At 44.9% G+C, this 24,444-nt stretch overlaps 1 protein-coding gene across 2 annotated transcripts in view; it reads right to left on the reverse strand.

Moving 5' to 3' along the window:
• The window catches only part of POC1A (POC1 centriolar protein A), a 67,877-nt gene extending 46,495 nt beyond the window's left edge, over nt 1-21,382 (reverse strand). Inside the window, exons 1-6 of one of the 2 annotated variants that reach the window (XM_065687861.1) lie at nt 21,236-21,382; nt 19,837-19,921; nt 12,272-12,443; nt 10,443-10,622; nt 9,566-9,673; nt 8,091-8,206 (exon numbers count right to left, since the gene is read on the reverse strand). In XM_065687861.1, coding sequence (XP_065543933.1) covers nt 8,091-8,206; nt 9,566-9,673; nt 10,443-10,622; nt 12,272-12,443; nt 19,837-19,921; nt 21,236-21,253 — 679 coding nt within the window. In that variant the 5' untranslated portion in view covers nt 21,254-21,382. The remainder of the gene's footprint in view (nt 1-8,090; nt 8,207-9,565; nt 9,674-10,442; nt 10,623-12,271; nt 12,444-19,836; nt 19,922-21,235) is intronic. The other variant, XM_065687862.1, reaches the window with a different exon arrangement.
• Between the last annotated feature and the right edge of the window lie 3,062 nt (nt 21,383-24,444).

The following is a 24,444-nucleotide window of genomic DNA, read 5'->3' on the forward strand; positions in this document are numbered from 1 at the left end:
CAAGTGAGCTATATGATTCTGTGAGAGAGCTGGACATTGACATATATTACTACTGTGGAGCTGCTGTTTTCACACCCACGTCATTCTAGAGTAGTATCTATATGGTAGCACATTACAGAGAAGACAAATTACAATGAAAGGCAAACTCAAAGTTGGCATTGCACAGGTTCTTTTGGCTTACTACTCAATTGAACCAAGTCTGGATTTAAGAGAAAGTAGGAAAAAGAACCAGCAACTTGAGAATGGGCCAGTATAAGCATTATTTCTTCAGTCATCCAATTTGTCTCACCAAAAGCTTAAAACTAGCATGAAAACTGGAAGTTCACACTCTTGATTGTCTAAAGCAATCCTTTCTGTGTGAAGACGAAGCCGAAGAGTTATTTTGAAAAGAGCTAAAGAAAATACTCTATGAAGAGAGTCAAACTACCCCTAAGTTCACTGTAACATTAAACATTTACTTGTAGGTCTTTTCTTTTTTCCCTTCCCCAAACTTAAATAAATATGTTCAGTAGCCTGTTTTATGAAAACACATAGCACATTACATACATACAGCTTTCTGAGCCTATGTGACATTAAGATCATGCTTGAAGAGTTTTAACAATCCGATTATTCTTATACTGTATGCCCTCAAAATGTTGATACCTTGAAACTACTACTCCTAATACACCCTCCCCAACTGAATTTATATTCCTTTAAGAGTCTAATGTACACATCAAACTGTATGTTAAAGCATTAATAGATATTAATAGATGTTAGTTAAATATTAATAGATAGCAGTAGTCTCAAGAACATAAAGAAGGACTACAGAGCCCTCAGAGAGGTGGTTATGGGCTCTGGAGCTCAGACAGTCTTTTCATCAATTCTCCAGGATAACAGGGAAGACCTTAAAAAGGCTAGGAGGATTGGCCAGGTTAATAAATGGTTAGAACGGTGGTGCCATAGTCAGGGGTTTGGGTATCTTGAACATGGGACTCAGTTTAGTAGGCCAGGTCTGCTGGGCAATGGTGGAGCTGGTCAGACAAAGAAGGGGAAGAGCGATTTTGGTAGGAGGCTTGACAGACTGGTCAAGGATGCTTTAAACTAGATGTGTTGGGGGAGGGGGGCATCATTCCATCCCAACACACCCACTCAGTTGCCAGCACCTCTAATAAATGCTCGGAGCTATGTAGAGATATTCCAGCCACTCCAGCCAATGAGCGGGCTTCATTTGGAGCTCAGCTCAGATGCCTCTATACAAACGCCCATAGCATGGGGAACAAACAAGAGGAATTAGAGATGTGTGCACATCTACAGGGGTATGATATAACAGGCATCACAGAAACATGGTGGGATGGCTACTATGACTGGAGTGTTGGAAGGTTACAGGCTCTTTAGAAAAGACAGGCCCGGCAGGCGGGGAGGGTAAGTTGCTATTTATGTTAGGGATAGGCTGGAGAGTATAGAACTCTGTCTGGGGACAGCCTCACGTTCGCAGGCCCTTGTCCTCATGGGGGACTTCAACCACCCTGATATATGTTGGAGGGATGGTACGGCCTGGCACAAGCAATTCAGGAGGTTCCTCGATTGTGTGGAAGACAGTTTCCTTCTGCAAGTGATACAGGAACTGACAAGGAGAGGTGCCATGCTTGACCTTGTGCTCACCAACAGGGAAGGGCTCATTGGAAATGTGACGCTCCAGGGAAGCCTTGGATGCAGCGATCATGAGATGGTCAAATTCGAGATCCCCAGGACAGTGAGAAGAGCGTGCAGCAAGCTCACTGCCATGGACTTCAAAAGAGCAGACTTTGGCATCTTCAGGAACCTGCTTAGTAAGGTTCCATGGGATATAGCCCTGGAGGGCAGGGGGGCCCAAGACTGTTGGTTGATATTCAAGGATCACCTACTACAAGCTCAGGAGTGCTGCATCCCAACTAGAAGGAAGTGCAGCAGGAGGGCCAGGAAACCTCCTTGGATGGATAAGGAGCTGCTGAGGAAAATTCAAAGGAACAGAGAGGCTTATAAAAGGTGGAAGCAAGGACAGGCGGCCTGGGAAGACTACAGGGATGTTGTCCAGGAAGCTAGGGACCAGGTTAGGAAAGTGAAGGCCCAGTTAGAATTAAACTTGGCTAGGGATGTTAAGGGTAACAGGAAGGGATACTATAGGTACACTGCAAATAAAAGATAGACTAGGGACAATGTGGGCCCTCTCCAGGAGAACTGGCTACACAGGATTTGGAGGAGGCTGAGGTTCTAAATGACTTCTTTGCCTCAGTCTTCACTGGCAAATGCTCTGACCACACCACCCAAGTCTTGGAAGGCAGATGCATGGACTGTGAGAATGAAGACCTTGGGCCCACTGTGGGAGAGGATCTGGTTCGAAATTGTCTTAAGAACCTGAACGTGCACAAGTCCATGGGACCTGACAAAATTCATCCGCAGGTCCTAAAGGAGCTGACAAATGAAGTTGCTAAGCCACTGGCCATCCTATTTGAAAAATCATGGCAGTCAGGTGAAGTTCCCGACGACTGGAAAAAGGGAAATAGAACCCCCATTTTCAAGAAGGGGAAAATGGAAGACCCGGGGAATTACAGACCAGTCAGTCTCACCTCTGTGCCTGGCAAAATCTTGGAGCACATTCTCCTGGAAGGCATGCTAAGGTACATGAAAAACAACGAGGTGCTTGGTGACAGCCAGCATGGCTTCACTAAGGGGAAATTCTGCCTGACCAATTTGGTGGCCTTCTGCGATGGGTCTACAGAACTGATGGACAGGGGCAGAGCAGCTGATGTCATCTGCCTGGACTTGTGCAAAGCGTTCGACACTGTCCCACACAACATCTTTGTCTCTAAATTTGAGAGACATCAATTTGATAGGTGGACCACTCGGTGGATAAAAAACTGGCTGGATGGCCACACACAAAGAGTTGTGGTCAATGGCTCAATGTCTGGCTGGAGACCAGTAACGAGTGGTGTCCCTCAGGGATCGGTGTTGGGACCGGTCTTGTTTAACATCTTTGTCACTGCCATGGACACTGGGATTGAGTGCGCCCTCAGCAAGTTTGCCAATAACACCAAGCTGTGTGGTTCAGTTGATACACTGGAGGGAAGGAATGCCATCCAGAGGGATTTACATTACATATTAGGAAAAAAAAATTCACTATGAAGGTGGTGAGATGGTGGAACAGGCTGCCCTTAGAAGTTGTGGCTGCTCATCCTTGGAAGTTCAAGGCCAGGCTGGATGGGGCTTTGAGCAACCTGGTCTAGCTGAAGGTGTTTCTGCCCATGTCAGATGGGTTGGAACTAGATGATCTTTAAGGTCCTTTCCAACCCAATCCATTCTGTGACACATAAAAAACCTCAAAATACAATTTTAAAAGATACTAGAACCAAACATTTGTTTTGCAGGTGTGGATTTGATGCAGAAATGTGAAGTAGCCTCAATAGTTCAAATGTAAACCAGAATGCATCAACCTTTGAAACTCTCAGTAGCACCAGATACCTCAGCTTCAGGTTCTGAGAATGTAACTCCCCTTGACTTGGACAATTAAGAAACACAGAAGAAAGCCTTAACTCACAAAGGTTAACTTCTGAACAGTTATTCTTCTTGGTGCTAGATCTCCCTCTACCCCCAGCCCTGTGTTACACAATGTATTGAAAGGGAAAAAGCCTATGTGGAGTTTTTCCTCTTGAAAGAATGCTAACTATATTTGTCCTTTGAAAATTGTATTCTGAGTGATTTTTAATATTCCTCACACCATTAGTGTCTAAATTCAGATAAACATATGTTGTTAACTAAGACAAATCCTGAAAGGAATCACATCAGAAACAGACAAAACTGATGATACATCCTCCAACTTCCAGATAGTGAATAAACTATTTTCAGCTTTACCAAAAAAAACCTTTTCATAATGAAAAGAAATGCCATCGCATCTGGCTATATAATCAGTGGAAGCTTCTGTGCCCAAGGAGTTCTTGGCTGTCGGAAGCCATTTCTTCACCTCTCTTCTGCCAAACCAGCTCATACCTCCCACATGACCATTCAAACACCTCTCCAAAAACTTGCAAACACATCCTGCAACCTTACTTGATTCATCTTGTAAACAGTAAATCCAGTGCAGCACAAGGTGGCATCTCCCACTGACTTGCTGCTACAAGCCTACCCTTCTGCCAGCCAAGCTCTAGAAAAATAACAGCCAGTTAAGAGACTTATACTGGGGTCTTAATGAGAAAACTAGGAAAATTTAACAGAAGAGGAAAATCTGAATCAACCAGTTGCAATTCTGTACCATGATCCTGTTTTTTCCTCTAGTATCTGCTCTGTTTTCAGCTTCCAGAATTAGCTTTGACTTTGGCGTGACTTGCCCAGGGGGGCTTGCTCTTGGAGTAGATTTTATATTTAGGAGTGTAAAACTTTTCTTACTCTTTTTTCCCCCTTACCTTCCAAATATCATGTCCTCCCATTACCTGTTCTTGTCAAAGTGATTAGTGCCGCTCGTTGGTAGAACTGGATAGGAAAAGGTGCTTTCTCATCCATGCAAGCTTCTTTGAGTTTGATAGTCCTGTTTTGGGCATACTAGTTTCTTGAGCCTAAACATGGGTTTTCTTTCCCTTACTAGTAAGAATTTTTAGGGCTGCTGTAGTATTTTGGAAACTTGTACATTCTCAAGCACTGTTTCCAGTATAGATAGCTTATTAAACTGAATTTTGCTAGCTTCTCATGAAGACTGCTTCCTGCAGGCTAGTAAAGCAGATCAGAGGTAGTGGGCTGGAGCTTGGTATATTGTTCTTTCTGCCCTCTGCAGCAGATGCTGTCTGTTCCAGCTGAATGCCAGGCAGAAAAACAACCCTGAGTTATGCCAGCCTGTAAGGGGACTGAACATAACTGTCCCAAGTCTGACAACACTACTTTGATTGAATGCAACAACTTAGTAACCATCAGTGAGAAGGTAAGTTAGGACGGACTTGACAGAGCCACAGTTCCTAGTGAACAGATAACGACATCCAAGCCCCATCTGAACTGCAGGAAAGTACCAATTTTTCCTTTTGAACAGCAGTTACTAAAAGGTTAGAGCTGTTTCCATAGACCTGCAAAAGAGATGCTCCCTCCCCAGCTTTGCACAGGGAATAAATGCCAGGCAATAAACACTGGCCATTTTTGCAGGGGAATGATGTGCTGTACAAGAAAGCACCAAGTAGAGGACTGAATAAAACACCTGTCTCTTCTCCTGTACAGTTACCATGACCAGAGCATACTTTACTCTGCTAAAAAACACCCACATGATACAAAAAGTTTTGCAGTTTGCTATTTCCAACTTTCATTTATGAAAGTCACAGTGGGAACAAGTCCTGGCAACAGGAGCAACACTTCCAAAGACTAAGCAGTTCTGGAAAACAACCCAACTTGAAACACACAAGAACCTGTGGCAGGACTACTTAGCTCTTAATTCCTCAATGCCACTCAATCCTTAAAATGGATTCCCTTGAAACCAGGCAGCATAAGCACATACTGAAGGACGAGATGCCCTCTAGTGGGAATGAAATGGGAGTTTTACTTGCGAGAGCCACAAAACTAAACCTGGTTTAGCCAACAGGCATGCGTATAAACCCTCAGAAGAGTAGGATTTTTCTCCCATCCACAGAACACATTACAAAACACATCAGTTTGCAGCCACAGGTGCATAAAGTGACTGCATACAGCTAATACTGCAATTGTAGGTTTCTTTGAACTAGAAATAGTCATAAAAGCCAAAATTTAACACACAATTAGGATTTACACAGGAACTGTTAAAAATAACACTCATAACAGGAAAAGATCTCTTCAATAGCAAGGCTGTTGGACTAAAATGCCATTCAGTGAGGGTGGGATACAGAGGAAATATAATTCCCAAACGCAAAATAGAAGCCTGGCAGTCAAACCTAAACTACATGAGATCCTGACAATTTAATAGCAGTATGTGGAAAGCAGGAAGAGATGATTTTTGAGCCAAGTTATACTGCGGCTGGAAACATACATACTGCAGATCATGCCACTGGTGAAAAGCTGATAAAGTTAAAGACAATCTGACACTGTTCAAGTATTTAAACGTACCTCCTATTTTAGCAACAAGCCTTCAGGAAGGCATTCCCAAGTTTCAATACGGGTCACAAGTTCGCAGTACTTACTACATAAAGAATGACACTTCAGTATTCATCACTAATTGTACCAGTTCAATACTGATGAATTGGAACAACCGTCACCAAAAGATTTGATTTCCATTAGATTTTGTTGGCTCTCAGAGAACTGGGAGTGATTTTGAGTCCATGAGAATAATCGAAGGAATTAAAGAAACATAAATCACATTAGATAACAGTTCAAAGAGTGCTCAACTTGGCTACACAGGGAGAATACACTTGAGGATCACCACACAAGCCAGGAATAAAACACACTGCAGGAGGAGGAAGCTGAAGCTAGAAATAAGGAATATGATTATTTTTTTTCTACCCAGGAGAAAAGCCTGTTCCAATCATAGGTCACCATCAGTGCTTAATAGTCAGATCAGATGATCACAGCAGTAATGCCACCTACATGCAAAGATCAAAAGAACAGTGGAACTATGAAAGCATTCTGAAGTTTGCAGACTGTTTCTACTCCACCGCAGCCCGTTTTTTGGGAGCTTTTATTTACTTTTTTATGGAACCCAAGGGCTTTTCATAATCATAATAGCTTCTCTGCAGACAATCTGCATTTGCTTTGAGATGAGTAACCCCCACTGCCCTTACCTGCCAGAGGAGATTCTAGTCTTTCACAGGAGGTTGCTGTGAAGGAAGACAAACCTAAGAACTCTGCTCCTCAAACATCACTGCCCTTCCTCTGCCCTTCTTTATCAAGGGAAACCAGAAACTTGTATTGAGATCCTGCGAATTCTTTTAATGCCTTGTGAATAAAGGGGTACACAGCCAAAAGCACCTTAGAAAATAACTTTAGTTACATAAAGGCAGCAGGACCAACAGCTTTCATTTAGAACTCAATATTAGTGTCTTAACTTGCAAAGTTTGCAGGAATTAACTGCAAGCTCTTACTACTCTGCCTTTTCTGCCTGGCATTCAGCTGGAACAGACAGCATCTGCTGCAGAGGGCAGAAAGAACAATATACCAAGCTCCAGCCCACTACCTCTGATCTGCTTTACTAGCCTGCAGGAAGCAGTCTTCATGAGAAGCTAGCAAAATTCAGTTTAATAAGCTATCTATACTGGAAACAGTGCTTGAGAATATATAAGTTTCCAAAATACTACAGCAGCCCTAAAAATTCTTACCAGTAAGGGAAAGAAAAGCCATGTTTAGGCTCAAGAAACTAGTATGCCCAAAACAGGACTATCAAACTCAAAGAAGCTTGCATGGATGAGAAAGCACCTTTTCCTATCCAGTTCTACCAACGAGCGGCACTAATCACTTTGACAAGAACAGGTAATGGGAGGACATGACATTTGGAAGCTAAGGGAAAAAAAAGGGTAAGAAAAGTTTTATACTTCTAAATACAAAATCTACTCCAAGAGCAAGCCTACCTGGGCAAGTCACGCCAAAGTCAGCTAATTCTGGAAGCTGAAAACAGAGCAGATACTAGAGGAAAAACCAGGATCATGATACAGAATTGCAACTGGTTGATTCAGATTTTCCTCTTTTGTTAAATTTTCCTAGTTTTCTCATTAAGACCTTATCCTTTTGGTTTGCTGGAATGTACCTGACTCCTTCTATAGGCTTATTCAGAAACAAAGGCCACATCCTTTTTACTGCACGTCTCAAGAGCAGTGAATACAAGCCAAGAGACATTGCAGATAACAGCTATGCTCACCTGCAACAGGGGACAGCTTCAGCATCTGACCTTTTTGCTTTTTGATGGTGGGCAGGCAGAGGAGGAGAAATCAGAAGAGAACTGTTTCTCACCTATGTGTGAGAATCAGTCTTGGAGCTAACACAAAGCAAAGCATGATTTTGGGAGTAAAAAAGGTCCCACTGGAAACCTAATCCAGTCCCTTTCTGGAAAGGCAGCAAGTGATAGAGGAACAGTCCTTGGACTTGAGAACAATCCATATCAATACGTGGAAAGGTCCAATTTCTCTGTGATCTTAACTTGCCTTGATAATGTTGAAGAAGTCTGTTCATCCTAACATCCCACACCTTCACTGTGTTGTCTGTACCAGCTGCAGCAATGCAGGTACCACTGGGATGAAAATCCACATGATTCACAAACCTGTAAATTGCAGTTAAATCCAGCTGTTTACATTCAACTCTTGCTAAAGCTCAAAAAGGTCTTTTTAAGAAGTGAAGCTACATCATGACGCATTGAACACTACAGGAATGAGGAGATAACCTGAAAATTTATATTGCTGAATTTCACTTAAGACCCTCCTTATAACTGAAAGTAGACTGCAGGATTAAATCTAAGCAGACCATCTTCAAGGTTTTGCATGATAGGTGTAGGAGCTGTACCTACAAGCCTCCTGAAATCTGATGGACCCAACTGTCACAACAACATTTTCAAGTGCTCATTTAATGTTTGCAAAATTTATGTTTTATATTAAATTAACAGGATTTCTAGAGTGGTGTGTACAAGACTGAACACGTATTTTCTTTGCTTAACTGATTTTAAGCTGGAACTTACTGACTTTGTGCCTAAAATCATAAATTATCACTTGGAAGGTAGCAAGGCTGAGATCAAATTCCTTTCTGAACCTCTATGCTATACATTTTTATTTTGAACACACAAGTATGCTAAAACCTTCAGAACATTCACAGCATCTCACCCAATCTACACAAGGAATGGCATAGAATTAATTATCCTTTGAGTGTTCTTAGAACAAACACTGAGGAAGTTGAGATATTTCAATAGGTTCTTAAGAGCACTATAAAAATAATGTCTGAATTTGTCTTACCATCATTGTATATTACCTGGAAAGAACACAACTTTGTACTTAAAAAAAAATAAATAAATCAGTGCAGCAAGAAATTAGGAAGATTCCAGTCTCAGATCTCTAAGGGCTTGTTTTGTGATTCCGGACAAATTAACTTCTGCCATAGATCAATATTCTCCATGGGAAAAAAAAAAACAAAAACTCCAATTCAACAGCTATTTTTCTGAATACAAAGTGGGTTTTGGAATAACCCTGTTACTCAAAAATGTGAGGATGAAACAAAGCATTCAAGTAACATCTCTCAGTACACTTTTGCTCTTTTAAGTTACTTCAACTCAGAGCAAAATAAAATACCTCAACATAGCTGGAAGAAGAAATAAAGAAGTTAAGCATCTCCACAAATAAGTAACCGTAAAGAAACTAAGGCTTGACATGTCAGAGAGCTACTGAAATATAACTCTCAAGGTTCTAATCTGGAGAAAACATTAAAGGGTCAAAGCAATCCTTGAAGCTCTTTTTGAATCTCATCCTCTACTGGCTGTTTTTGTAATAGGTGATAATGATTTTGTTTAAGAGGTAGAAATGCCTGCCAGGGCAAGGGCCTCTGACTACAGTCACCAAATCAGCTGTACATTCACCAGGCAGCCCCATTTCAGAGATCACAGAAGGCTGGTCCTTGTGCACCGCCAGGTACTTACCCCCCATGCTCACAGAAGGAGTGTATACATTCTCTGCTGGTTTTATCCCACAGTTTGACAGTTTTATCATCGCTGGCTGACACTATCAACCGTCCATCAGGAGAGAATCTAAGATAAGAGTTACAGCGATTAAGAAATGCATGTGGCCAACTGGATTTGGTCAGCTGTGAAGGTATGTTGGTAAACACACCTCACTCTTCATGAAGTGACACTGGCATCAATAAGATTAAAAATCCAGTCACTGTAAATTGAGGAAAGAAAAAAAGAAAAAAGGAGGCCATAAGTCCTCATCTATCCCTAATGCCACAAGCACATAAAATAACTCTCAGGAACGTCTTGAGTCCGATTTAAGTTCTCTTGTCCTACTTGTTTCAATTTAAGTGTACCTCGAATTATTTCTCTACCCTAATTCAAAACAATTGCCACCTTTGCCACAAGCATTCAGAGTAATACAATTACTCTCAAGATAACAGCTACAGCAGGAGAAGCTTCAGCATTCAAGTGCCTTAGAAGAATGTATTAAGCTCCTATCTCAATATTTCCTGTACAAGACAGATCAGTATGTCTCAGAGGTATATATTTTACAGGATCAGGACTTGAGCACCTGACTAGAGATCATCATCATCATCATCCATACCAGAAAAACATTCTTTCTGCTCTGCTATAGGCATCTATAGTACTACCTGCCACTGCCACATTCAAGAAGTATAATGAACTTTTCCCCTACAGAGAAGCTGTGGGTTTGTCCTAGATGCATATATACATAAAACCTCACAAGATACTTGAATCATCCTGAATATAAATGTGTTGATAAGACCTTTATAGTCAGTCTCTGCTTTCAGGGATAAATCCCCATCTGTCAGAAAGTTGTACTCACCTGGCACAGCGAACCCAGTTTATGTGTTGACTGAGTGAGAATAGAAACTTCTGCCTGTGAACTGTCCACACTTTGACTGTTTTGTCATCAGAAGCTGTAACTAAGGACTGGCCATCGCTAGAGAAATTAACACTTCTTACAGTTGCTGTATGAGCCTTGAACACAGTAGATTCTCCTTTGCTATAGAGAAGGAAAGAACACTTTAAAACCACACAGAAGGGGAGCAAAGACATTATGTACCTGAAAAAACAAAGCTTCTGTTTGTATTAACCACCACTTCTATAAGAACTGCATGTGCTTACATTAGGAATTAAATATTGATCAGCCCCAAACAAACTGATGCTTTGTGAGCTATACAGGATACATAAGTAAAACCAGTTGTTCCAGTTCAATCAGAAACCAGAGCCCAATCCAACAGGAAACCCATGTTTCCTATAAAGGGAAAAAAATGCTATTGCTTATTTGTTCAACCATTTAAAACAGTATTTATGGAAATATCAATACAGAAGATGCTGAGATTCTGTACTGTTACCAGGTTCTTTGCTGCAGGCAGGTGAGAGGGGAAGTGTTTTCAGAGTTCATCTAGATGAAGCCAAGCGGGCAGCTGCCTCACAACTGTCCTGTACTGGCCCATACTCCAGCTGAACACTTTCGATGTAGCACCACACAACAAAAAACACAACTGAATTCAGCATGTCTGATGTTGTACAACTCTGAGCAAGCCACCATTCACCCAGCCAGGCAAGACAAAAGACAACGTACAGTTATTCTTTTTTACCCATAATTTCCAAATGAATGCAAGAGGCGTTCCTCTGGCAAATAAATGCAAGGCATGCTCAGAGATCCAACAGGTCTCTTTGTATGGGATTCTTGGTCCAAAATACATCTCCAGCATGTACTGTACTACCAGGAGCTCCATATTCACAGACAGAAGAGAACAAGAGAAAGACATGGTGGTTTGCTCTCTTCTCCATTAGGATTTAACAGGCTTTATACTGAGACTAGTGAAACTGTAAAGGCCAGGAAATCAAACTACTACATACCTTCAGCAATATTCCCTCCCTCCTCAGAAAAGGTCACAGCTGCCTAGCTTTATTTAATCCTTAATCTGCCAGAAGGCAGGGAACAGTAAAGGTTACCTCTCAGAAAAGTTTTCCTTCTGTCCAAAACCACAGAACAACCCCAAATCTGATAAACACTCATGAAGAAAATGACAAAGTTCTGTCAGCATGGCTTAAAATAAACAAATCCCAAAGACAGAAATCACATGCCAGGAAGGTGTTAACTCCTTCAGTAACATAACGCCCTTGAAAGGCACCACAAGTTTTCAGATTCTTTGGAACCAGTGTCCTCACCCACAGACCATGGGGCTGCTTCTCCCTCCCCTTTTATTGAGAGTGCAACACTGGTAAGCTGAAGGTCTCAAAAATGATGTTGATCAATGAGGATTTTTTGTTGTTATATTTATGTTTCAGCATCTTGCTTAACACTGCCAGACAAGCAAAGGATGGATTTGGTAGGAGGAAAGACAGACTGGGAGAAAAGGGAAGAGATAAATCCAGCAGTTCACCACTGATGAGTTACATGAGTGACCTCTTAATCAGCACAGGAAGTTAATACTAAGCTTTGCAAAGGAGTTTAGTTTTGTTTCCAGTGCAATTTCAAAACCAAAGTACCTCTCCTTTATAACAGCTGTCACATAAAATATTTTTTCTGTCCCTCAAACAGATCCCAGTCCCATAGATGGAGAACTGCTATCAAGAAGTAAGGAGAAATCCCAACCCATAGTTAAAACACCACAAGAGACATTGAAGGGAATAAATACTTACACACTGGGAACCCATAAACGGACTGTTTTGTCTCTAGAACCTGAAGCCACGAGGTGACCAGAAGGTGAAAACTGAACACACATCACTGCATCTTTGTGGCCCACAAAGCGATAGGCTCTCATCTGAGGTCTCATACTCCAGATCATCAGGCACGAATCCATCGAGCCACTTGCTGAAATACAAAGTAAAAACAAAGCCACACAAAACCAAACTTGCATTAATTCCCCTCCACTTACACTGAAACTACATTTCATACTCAATTCACCATCAAAGCTTCCAGAATCTCAAGCACCTTGTCCTCAAAGCTTCACCAATGTATTGCATATTGTATATTTCACTGTTAATTCAAATGAAGTCAGTCGTGCATTGGCTTGGACTGACAATTTACTTCCAAGAGTCGGGGCATGCAACAGCTGCAGAAGCAAAAGCCACACAAGTTGCAAAACTCCTTCCACATAAACACACACTAAGGAAGCACAGAGGAAGTCCTGAAGGAAGGTGTTCACATCACTTTTTAAATTGGGAAGCATGAACAGCTATCAGCTGCAACAGATTCAATATCATGTAACAGATAACACACTACAGATTAAGCAGAGAAGTGCTGCAAGTTAGTGACTGAAAGGCAACCCAGCCACATCACCCTCCCATCTATCTCCCTTATTGCAAAATGTTGATCAAATTCAGCTCAGTAGTTCTTAATATATATGAAAAATACAAGCTTGCAACACAACTAGAGCAGTGTTCAGTTTGCTGTTACTAGGAAAGGTCTGCAGGACTTGATGGCTTTAAGAACTACAGATGGAGATGTGGTCCCTCCATCTATTCATACTGACTCTTTGACTCATGCCTACTTCTATACTCACTTGTGTGAATGAAAAAAACAACTAAACAACAACAACCACAACTTGCCTTTACTCTTGGGCTCCTGAGAATGGAGTGGAATAAGGCAAAGGCATGCTCCAAAGACAGGAAGGAAGAGAAAGGGCTGGAGGGAGACCCCAGAGGGCAACCACTTTACTTACAGGAGGGTGGCCATTCCTCAAGACAGATGCTGCTTTTTCAAGATCACCCTCAGCAGCAAGAGCAAAGGGTCACTTAAGATACAACCCACTCTCTATCTGACAGGAGCCATAGCAGTCCCTGCCAAGAATACCAGGCAACAGGCTTCCTAAACACAAGCGTAAATTCCACTTCAGTCTAAAACTTCCCTGCCCAGGTTCCATCACCAACTCAGATCAGTGAAAATCACCCTAGTGATTTGAAAAAGAGTAAACATATGCCTGTGGTAACTTAAAGTCTCAAACAAATACCCCTTCAAATCAATTTTAATGCCTAAATAACAAAAAACTTCGTAGATTTTTCCACAGGCAAATACAAAACATATGCATCTTAGCCTGCCAACAAACCCAAGCTGCTTCTGTATCCCTCTACCCAAGTGCCAAGTGGGGCACACCTTCAAGGAAAGCTTATGATGTTCCTAGGAAAAAAAAAAAAAAAAGAGCAGTTTGATAGTAGGTTTTGACACAGCAGGATCATAATTACAAGAACATTTCACTTCATTAGTGATATGGCAAAATACCAAACAGATTTTGCTGGAAATGTCCTATTTCAGAGTTATTTCAACACAAAAAAAATAATTGTCATCCCTCTTCCTGTTATTGATTTGAGATTCATATATGCGTAATGAATGAACCTGTTTGGAATGGGCATGTTCCAGAAGGGAAAAAAGTCATCACTTATTTGTCAGTTCAGTTGTTTCTGTTTGGGTTTGTATTTCCTACAGGCAACACATTTCCTTACAGATATTAAAATTTAAGGGGGGACAACTGTGTAAAAGTAGATTGAGCTGCAGTTCAGTGTCAAGAGGTTTGAATGTTAGTCACAACTACACTAAGTCGTTGTCTCGCAAGGATAGTAAGTTGCAGTATGATGCTGCTTATAATATGTGACTTGTTAGCAACAACAATTATCTTTACTGGACTGGGCAAGCATTCTAATGGAACAAAGACCAAGTCCTCTAGGTTTGGTTGTTTTATTTCACAGGGCAGGAACAAGGAAAAAGACCTTCAAAATCTCCTAAGTCTGACCCAGCAGTACCTAAAAAAGAAAAATCCTCAAAATTTGTTCCCTTTCTTACCTGATGTAATTCATCAAAAATATTAAGCACATCTATTTTACCACCCAGAAGGAGGCAACAAAAGCCCCTGTACTACTTCTGAAAGGCCGTTCAAAAGTAACACTAAATTACATTCAAAGCACCCTTACTAAACAAACATCTGCACTGACTGGATAAAGATTTAGGGATACACAAACAGAATCAGGGACACAGAGCAGAGCCAGCTCTTGCTCTACAATCAAAAACACAGGAAGTGGAAAGGAAAAGAGAGCAGACAGTAAAAACAGCAACAAGGAGGAAGGATCCAAGACAAGTTTGATTCCTTTTCATTTCCTTACAGCTTCCAGAGCATTGTGTAGGTTGCAAGATCCAAAACAGGATTATTACCCACCAGACAGCTGCACTTCCATGTCACAGAATCCCACAGAATCACAGAATCCCAAGGGTTGGAAGGGACCTAAAAAGATCATCTAGTCCAACCCCCCTGCAAGAGCAGGGTAACCTACAGTACAGAATCACAGAATCCCAAGGGTTGGAAGGGACCTCAAAAGATCATCTAGTCCAACCCCCCTGCAAGAGCAGGGTAACCTACAGTACATCACACAGGAACTTGTCCAGGCGGGCCTTGAATATCTCCAGTGTAGGAGACTCCACAACCCCCCTGGGCAACCTGTTCCAGTGCTCTGTCACTCTTACAGTAAAGAAGTTCTTCCTGATGTTAACGTGGAACTTCCTATGTTCCAGTTTACACCCATTGCCCCTTGTCCTATCACTGGATATCACTGAAAAAAGCCTAGCTCCATCATCCTGACACCTACCCTTTACATATTTGTAAACATTGATGAGGTCACCCCTCAGTCTCCTCTTCTCCAAGCTAAAGAGACCCAGCTCCCTCAGCCTCTCCTCATAAGGGAGATGTTCCACTCCCTTAATCATCTTTGTGGCTCTGCGCTGGACTCCTTCAAGCAATTCCCTGTCCTTCTTGAATTGAGGGGCCCAGAACTGGACACAATATTCCAGATGCGGCCTCACCAAGGCTGAGTAGAGGGGGAGGAGAACCTCTCTTGACCTACTAACCACTCCCTTTCTAATGCACCCTAAGATGCCATTTGCCTTCTTGGCCACAAGAGCACATTGCTGGCTCATGGTCATCCTCCTATCCACCAGGACCCCCAGGTCCCTTTCCCCTTCACTACTTTCCAGCAGGTCAACCCCCAACCTGTACTGGTACATGGGGTTGTTCTTCCCCAGATGCAAGACTCTACACTTGCCCTTGTTAAATTTCATCAAGTTTCTCCCCGCCCAACTCTCCAGCCTGTCCAGGTCTCGCTGAATGGCAGCACAGTCCTCTGGTGTGTCAGCCACTCCTCCCAGTTTTGTGTCATCAGCAAACTTGCTGAGGGTGCACTCAGTTCCCTCATCCAGGTCATTGATGAAAATATCAAACAGCACCGGTCCCAGCACCGACCCCTGAGGAACTCCACTAGTCACAGACCTCCAGCTAGATTCTGCGCCATTGACCACAACTCTCTGCCTTCTTCCTTTCAACCAGTTCTCGATCCACCTCACTACTTGATCGTCAAGCCCACACTTCCTTAGCTTATCTATGAGGATGCTGTGGGAGACAGTATCAAATGCCTTACTGAAATCAAGAAAAACTACATCTACCGCTCTACCATCATCCCTCCACCTAGTCACTTCCTCATAGAAGGCTATAAGGTTGGTCATACATGACTTCCCCCTCATAAAACCATGTTGGCTGTTCTTAATGACCCCCTCATCCTTGATATGCCTAGTGATGGAGTCAAGAATAAGTTGTTCCATCACCTTTCCAGGGATGGAGGTAAGGCTGACCGGTCTATAATTACCCGGGTCCTCCTTCTTGCCCTTCTTATAGATTGGTGTGACCTTTGCCATCCGCCAATCCTCAGGCACCTCACCCGTTTCCCACGACTTACCAAAGATGATGGAAAGTGGCCTAGCAATGACCTCCGCCAGCTCCCTCAGCACCCGTGGGTGCATTCCATCCGGACCCATCGATTTACAGATGTCCAGATTGCATAGCTGATCCCTAACCCAATCCTCATCTACCAAAGCAAACTCCTCCTTTGTCCTGACTCCTTCTGGGGCTATAGAAATCCGGGGCCCTCGGGGAGAGTCTGCAGGAGTAAAGACAGAGGCAAAGAAGGCATTCAGCACCTCTGCCTTCTTTATATCCTCTGTCTCCAGGGTACCCACTTCGTTCAGCAGTGGGCCTATATTGCCTCTTGTGTTAGTTTTATTTGCTATGTATTTGAAGAAGCCCTTTCTATTGTCTTTAACCCGACTAGCAAGATTGAGTTCCAAGGAGGCCTTAGCTGTCCTAATTGCCTCCCTACATCCTCTAACAACTGTCCGATATTCCTCCCAAGCGGCCAGCCCCTCCTTCCATAATCCATAGATTCTCCTTTTCCACTTGAGTTTGCCCAGCAGCTCCTTGTTTAACCACGCCGGTCTCCTAGATCCCTTACTTGACTTCCTACTTATTGGGACGCTCCGATCCTGAGCTTGGAAGAAGCGGTCCTTGAATGCTAACCAACTATCTTGAGCCCCTTTACCGCCTAGTACACTTTCCCATGAGACTTCCCTTAGCAGTTGACTGAAGAGGCCAAAGTTGGCCCTTCGGAAATCCAGAACTGTGGCTTTGCTAGGTATTCTATTCCTCCCACACAGGATCCTAAACTCCACCATCTCATGGTCACTGCAGCCAAGGCTGCCATTGACCGTCACCACTTCGACCAAACCCTCCTTGCTGGCGAGTACTAAATCTAGCAGCGCTGCTCCCCTAGTTGGTACGTCCACCATTTGCAACTTGTCCAGGCGGGCCTTGAATATCTCCAGTGTAGGAGACTCCACAACCCCCCTGGGCAACCTGTTCCAGTGCTCTGTCACTCTTACAGTAAAGAAGTTCTTCCTGATGTTAACGTGGAACTTCCTATGTTCCAGTTTACACCCATTGCCCCTTGTCCTATCACTGGATATCACTGAAAAAAGCCTAGCTCCATCATCCTGACACCTACCCTTTACATATTTGTAAACATTGATGAGGTCACCCCTCAGTCTCCTCTTCTCCAAGCTAAAGAGACCCAGCTCCCTCAGCCTCTCCTCATAAGGGAGATGTTCCACTCCCTTAATCATCTTTGTGGCTCTGCGCTGGACTCCTTCAAGCAATTCCCTGTCCTTCTTGAACAGAGGGGCCCAGAACTGGACGCAATATTCCAGATGCGGCCTCACCAAGGCTGAGTAGAGGGGGAGGAGAACCTCTCTTGACCTACTAACCACTCCCTTTCTAATGCACCCTAAGATGCCATTTGCCTTCTTGGCCACAAGAGCACATTGCTGGCTCATGGTCATCCTCCTATCCACCAGGACCCCCAGGTCCCTTTCCCGTTCACTACTTTCCAGCAGGTCAACCCCCAACCTGTACTGGTACATGGGGTTGTTCTTCCCCAGATGCAAGACTCTACACTTGCCCTTGTTAAATTTCATCAAGTTTCTCCCCGCCCAACTCTCCAGCCTGTCCAGGTCTCGCTGAATGGCAGCACAGTCCTCTGGTGTGTCAGCCACTCCTCCCAGTTTTGTGTCATCAGCAAACTTGCTGAGGGTGCACTCAGTTCCCTCATCCAGGTCATTGATGAAAATATTAAACAGCACCGGTCCCAGCACCGACCCCTGAGGAACTCCACTAGTCACAGACCTCCAGCTAGATTCTGCGCCATTGACCACAACTCTCTGCCTTCTTCCTTTCAACCAGTTCTCGATCCACCTCACTACTTGATCGTCAAGCCCACACTTCCTTAGCTTATCTATGAGGATGCTGTGGGAGACAGTATCAAATGCCTTACTGAAATCAAGAAAAACTACATCTACCGCTCTACCATCATCCCTCCACCTAGTCACTTCCTCATAGAAGGCTATAAGGTTGGTCATACATGACTTCCCCCTCATAAAACCATGTTGGCTGTTCTTAATGACCCCCTCATCCTTGATATGCCTAGTGATGGAGTCAAGAATAAGTTGTTCCATCACCTTTCCAGGGATGGAGGTAAGGCTGACCGGTCTATAATTACCCGGGTCCTCCTTCTTGCCCTTCTTATAGATTGGTGTGACCTTTGCCATCCGCCAATCCTCAGGCACCTCGCCCGTTTCCCACGACTTACCAAAGATGATGGAAAGTGGCCTAGCAATGACCTCCGCCAGCTCCCTCAGCACCCGTGGGTGCATTCCATCCGGACCCATCGATTTACAGATGTCCAGTTTGCATAGCTGATCCCTAACCCAATCCTCATCTACCAAAGCAAACTCCTCCTTTGTCCTGACTCCTTCTGGGGCTATAGAAATCCGGGGCCCTCGGGGAGAGTCTGCAGGAGTAAAGACAGAGGCAAAGAAGGCATTCAGCACCTCTGCCTTCTTTATATCCTCTGTCTCCAGGGTACCCACTTCGTTCAGCAGTGGGCCTATATTGCCTCTTGTTTTAGTTTTATTTGCTATGTATTTGAAGAAGCCCTTTCTATTGTCTTTAACCCGACTAGCAAGATTGAGTTCCAAGGAGGCCTTAGCTGTCCTAATTGCCTCCCTACATCCTCTAACAACTGTCCGATATTCCTCCCAAGCGGCCAGCCCCTCCTTCCATAATCCATAGATTCTCCTTTTCCACTTGAGTTTGCCCAGCAGCTCCTTGTTTAACCACGCCGGTCTCCTAGATCCCTTACTTGACTTCCTACTCATTGGGACGCTCCGATCCTGAGCTTGGAAGAAGCGGTCCTTGAATGCTAACCAACTATCTTGAGCCCCTTTACCGCCTAGTACACTTTCCCATGAGAACTTTCCCATGTACTCTTTCCCATGTACTTTCATGTTACTCATGTACTTTCCCATGTACACTTTCCCATGTACTCATGCCTACTGTGCCCAATGCCTCAAAACTATCATTTCTGCCTTATCTTCTCTGCGAGTTGGAGCAATGTCCACCATGCCACACAGCAACTTCACCAGGAGCTAAAACCCCTCCTGGTTCCTACCTCAATGCACACACAGTGGGTTACTGAATAGTAACTAGGACACAAGCCTTGGCATGACCACAAACAGCTAATGGGGAGAAATGAAAGATGGAGAAGAAAAAGTAAGATTTTGCCTTAAGTTGCCTTACTGCATGGTAAGGCCAGGTATGGCAAACGATAAGCAATGGTAGATATCCCTAAAGCTCTAGCACGACATACACTATCTGCCACCCTACGGTTCAACAACAGGGTTCATTTTCAAAGCACATAGAGGTTCATCCTGAAAATCTCTTCATCATGAAAACAAATTCTTTTCTCTTGTAAAGCTCGGTACCTCCACTGCTCCCTCTGTTTAACTAAAGCAGAGAACCTCTTTACTGTCTGGCCATCAAAATACAGAGACAATTTACCCAATTGTTTCTTATTGAGACTGAAGTCCACGCTAGTGACAGCATCTCTGTGGCCTTTGAAGTGTCTCTCCAGGGAAGGATCTTCCTAGAAGACAATAATGTTCAAGCACTATAGATTAATAATCACCTTTGCACAATAAAACTATTTTACTTCTATGACAAGTGAGCCAGGCCACATACTCATTGATCCCACAAAACCAGGCAGAGACAAGAACACTGTGCAACACAAAATGCACATCACATGTATCAACAAACTTGAAGAGGCAAAGGATCCAAGCTGATAACCCCCCTGGACCTTCGGTGACTTGCATGAGCAATCCATGCGTTTTTACGACATGCCACTGGAAGAGAGACCCCAAAGCTGACTTTGGAACAGATCAGCCATGTGTCAATGACCACCAGAACAGGCAGTCGAGCTCAGCTTTACGGAGAGCTGCTCATCTCAGCCCAGGTGTAGCCAGGAGGCCACTGTTAGCACAGAAGGGACACACTTGCAAGACTTAACACACCTGTTGAAACAGACATGTAGAATCAGAACTGCAGAAAAACAGACTGACCCCCTAGCCTTTCCCTAGGTCTGGGAAACACAGCATTTCCCTACCCAGCACCCTGCTGCAAAGGCCAAACAAAGCCTGAAGTCAGGGGAGAAGAGAAAAAAAAATGAGAAGGGTAAAAAATAAACCAAATCAAACAAACACACCACACAGAGAACCACTACAACAGGCTGTCATACCTTAATATTGTCCAGACTTCAGAACAGGCTGATCAACCTTCAATCCCCGCTCTCATATACATAGCCCCTACTTCCCTGGCAATCCCCACCACAGCCTGCTCCCCCCAGGAGCTCACTGCAACTCCAACCTCCACAAACAAGCACCCAGCTCCAGAAGAATGGGGCTGTCACCCTCCCACAACAGCCATCACCAGCCCTCCCCAGATCCAGAGCCCCCCCCCCCTCCCCATCCCCACAGCCTAGAGGTGCCCACACACACAGATACAGACAAATCCTGCTGCAACAGCACCCCAAGACTCAGCAGCATTAAGCTCCCCCAGGCCCAGCTCTGCCCCCAGCTCCAACAGCACGATGCCACCCCACAGCCCAAGCCCGGATAACCTGCTCCTGCGGAGCCTGCAGCACTAAGCCTCCCCTAAACCTAGAACTGCTTCCCACTACCCAAGTCCCTGAGCTCCCGCAGGCCTTCCCCTGCACGGGCCACCACCACGCCTGCCTTCTCCCTCACCCAAAGCACCAACCCGGAGCCCAGCGCCCCCAGGCACCACTGCCCCCCCAGTGCCAGGGCCCCCCAACACTCCTCCCGGCCCCAGGGGCCGGAGCCCCGCTCCAACCCCCCCACAGCCGCGCGGCTGCGCCTGAACCGCCGCGGCTCCCATCCCTCACCCTGCAGCCGGCAGCCATGGCGCCTCCCGCGCGCCGCAGCTCAAGTCCCGCGCCTCCCGCGGCCCGCACCAACGGTTCCGCCCTCACAGGGGCCGGAAGAGCAGGGCTGCGGCACTTCCGGTCGCGGCCACGCCTCGACGCTGGGTTGGCGCCGTGAAGGGTTCGGGTCGCTCTTCATGGCGGTCGGGCTGTCGCATTTGGAAGCGTTGGGATACCGAGGTCCCAACAGTCGGCCCGGTTCGGAATAGGTCTCACAGGCCTGGCCGTGAGGGTCAGGTCCTCTGAGTACATCTGGCCTTGTCTGAGGATGCGTAGTGGTGTTACGAGAGTCTCCTTCCCTCACTGCTGCAGCAGTCCTTAAAGTATTAAAGTGTGTTGGCTTTGTTAATGTACATCAGTTAACATTATACGCTGGAATGTAAGTAGAGAGGAGATGAAATTTTATGAGAAACTTCCATCTTGTTTGTACTTGAGTAAAACAAAGGACAGCAGAAGCTGAGAGCGGTCTGTGAGGGGTGAAGGGCACCCCAAAGAGAACACCAGTGTTCAGACACCTCTGACACACCATTGAAACCCTCCCAGCATCATGTGCAAACAGCTCCAGCGAGACAAACTCCAGCGACACTTGGATCAATAAACAAGCAGAAGGGATGCTGCAGAGTAAGAGCTGCTTTGCCAAGTCTTCCTGTGGTACAGTACAACAAATCGTGCTGTACCTGAACACTTGAAAGGTAAAATCCCAATGTAAAGGCAGATTTGGGGTGCAGTGATTTGGCTGGGCCACCTCACACATCCATAAGCAGCTGTCCATTACCTCCTGCCCTTTTGAGTTCCTGGGTCTGAAAAAACATGTTCCTCCCTCAGACATGGCCTTTCTGCCACATAGCTATGGATCTTGGATCTACATCTGAAGCAGTTTTCAGCATTGCCTAAACTGTTCGTCGTTAAATTCTTTGGCATTTGACAGTTAGTTTTGGTATTTTTTCTTCCTCTGCACAGAAATAAGCCAGCACACAGACGCTAAACATGCCTGAGATGCTACAGAAGCCAGGTTACAACCCATTTTAGAGAAACGCAAAGACAGAAACCTGTTGTGGTGGCAATCGCACCTGTTAAAGCAGGAAATGGGAACATTTGTTTTTATCAAAGGATTCCACCACCAAAACCGCCCCCCAGCCCACCTTCTAGGTGATCCATCAGCAGCAGCCATGGATGGCTACTTCCCTTGCCAAGTCCTCAGCCTGGGGGTGCCACTGCCTAACACCAGCAGCCAGAGGAAAGAGCAGCCCGTGGGCAGGACATTCACACCTGCAGCAGTCCAGCACAAATGGCAAAAGAATGAAAAGAATTCTCATGCCAAGTTCTTTGGAAGAAGAAGGGCCCTAGGAGCAACAGGCACGTATCAGATCCTCTGGTGGAGAGGACAGGGTCCTAAGATAGCCCAGTTTAGCCAGGGCAGCGCAGGCCAGGCTCTGTCCCAACATCCGAATGGCTTTATGGCATTACCTGCCCTGGGTTTGGGCAGGACGGGACTTTCCCATCCCTCAGAAAGCGCGGTCCTGGTAAGCCAGCCCCCTCCCAGCGCCCCAGCCAGGGAGAAGGACCTGAGACCATGTGTTGTCACTGCATGGCAGTGTCATCACAGGCCAGGAGCGTGACGCCTGCTTTCCTTCAGATGACCACCTGAGGGCAGGCTGAGGCCTCTTCCAGCCTTCGGTTTTCTGAAGATACAGAAATAAGCAGGAGAATCGGATAAAACACAGCATGATTTCATTAAAGATGAATCATGCCAAACTAGCCAGCTCAATGTGAGTGAGCAGTGTGCTGCTGCGGCAAAGAAAACCAACAGGATGCTGAGTTACGTTAAACAAGGGCATCACCAACAGAGATGAAGTCATCATCCCACTCAGTGCTTGTCAGGTCACGCCTGGAATATTGTGTTCAGTTTTGGTCCCCACTGTACAAGAAAGATGTGGACAGGCTGGAGAGGGTCCAGACAAGGGCCACGAAGATGATCCAAGGACTGGGAAGCCTGCTGAGGAGAGGCTGAGAGAGCTGAGTTTGTTCAGCCTTGACAAAAGAAGGGTCAGGGGAGACCTTATCACCATGTTCCAGTATTTAAAGAGTGACATCAAAGAAAATAAAGGCCCCCTTTTTACGAGGAGTCACATGGAAAAGACATGATATAATGAGCACAAGTTACTCCCAGGGAGATTCCAGTTGGACACTAGAGGAAAATTTTTTCACAATGAGATCAATCATTGGAATAATCTCCCCAGGGAAGTGGTAAACTCTCCAGAAATGGACACTTTTAAGATCTGGCTGGACAGGCCGATGGGTCATCTAGCCTAGGTCATGCTTTGCTAAGACAGGTTGACTCAGATGATCTTTTTGATCCCTTCCAACCTGGTATTCCATGATTCTACAGCTCCTGGACATTATATAGTAATTATCAGCAACTCCTTCCCTGGGGTCATTTGTTTGACCATGAATCAGGAAGAGGCTGAAAAGCTCCAGGATCTGCCACCTCTGTTATAATGACAGAGCCTTGCATTGCCAGCCCTGCAGCTCCTGCACTGCAAGGCAGTGCTCAGTCATGCTTAGCAGCACCAAAGCTAGTACACAGCATTAGACCCACCCACAATTCAGGTGGGTTGCTCTTGCATGATATTACAGCTAACCTTTGACTTCAAGCCCAATTCAGAAAGCCCTGAACTTCTTGCTAGTGATCTAGCAAGTAAACTGTGTGTTTACCACTTCTGTATTGCAAACCCCAGTTCTCACATGTGTTGTTAATCTTTAAACTGCTGAGCACACAGGTTTCTATACATGATTCTGCAGTTTTAAGAATATACCACCTGGGGGACAACGTGGACCAGGCTTCAGAAAGCCACAGTAAGACTGTGTTCCTGAAAAAGCAGAGGTGCTCAGCAAGACCAGTGGTAGGATGATGTATTTGTCGTCTACAGAGGAAGCATCAAGAGATGTGAACTTGCTCAAGGCAATGCGCACAAACTAAGATGGAGCCAGCAACTGCACCCAGGTCTCCTATCACTAGCAGCATTCTCTGAAGAAGGTCACCCTGTCTCCATGACCACCATGATCCCAGCATGAGTCTTCTATAGCTATTTTGTGTCCCATCCCAGTACACCCTAGAGAGTGAGGCAGAGGCCTTGAGCAACCAGCCCTGCAATACTTTGGCATATGTC

The sequence above is a fragment of the Lathamus discolor genome, chromosome 7, assembly GCF_037157495.1.
Source record: "Lathamus discolor isolate bLatDis1 chromosome 7, bLatDis1.hap1, whole genome shotgun sequence".
Lineage (NCBI taxonomy): Eukaryota > Metazoa > Chordata > Aves > Psittaciformes > Psittacidae > Lathamus > Lathamus discolor.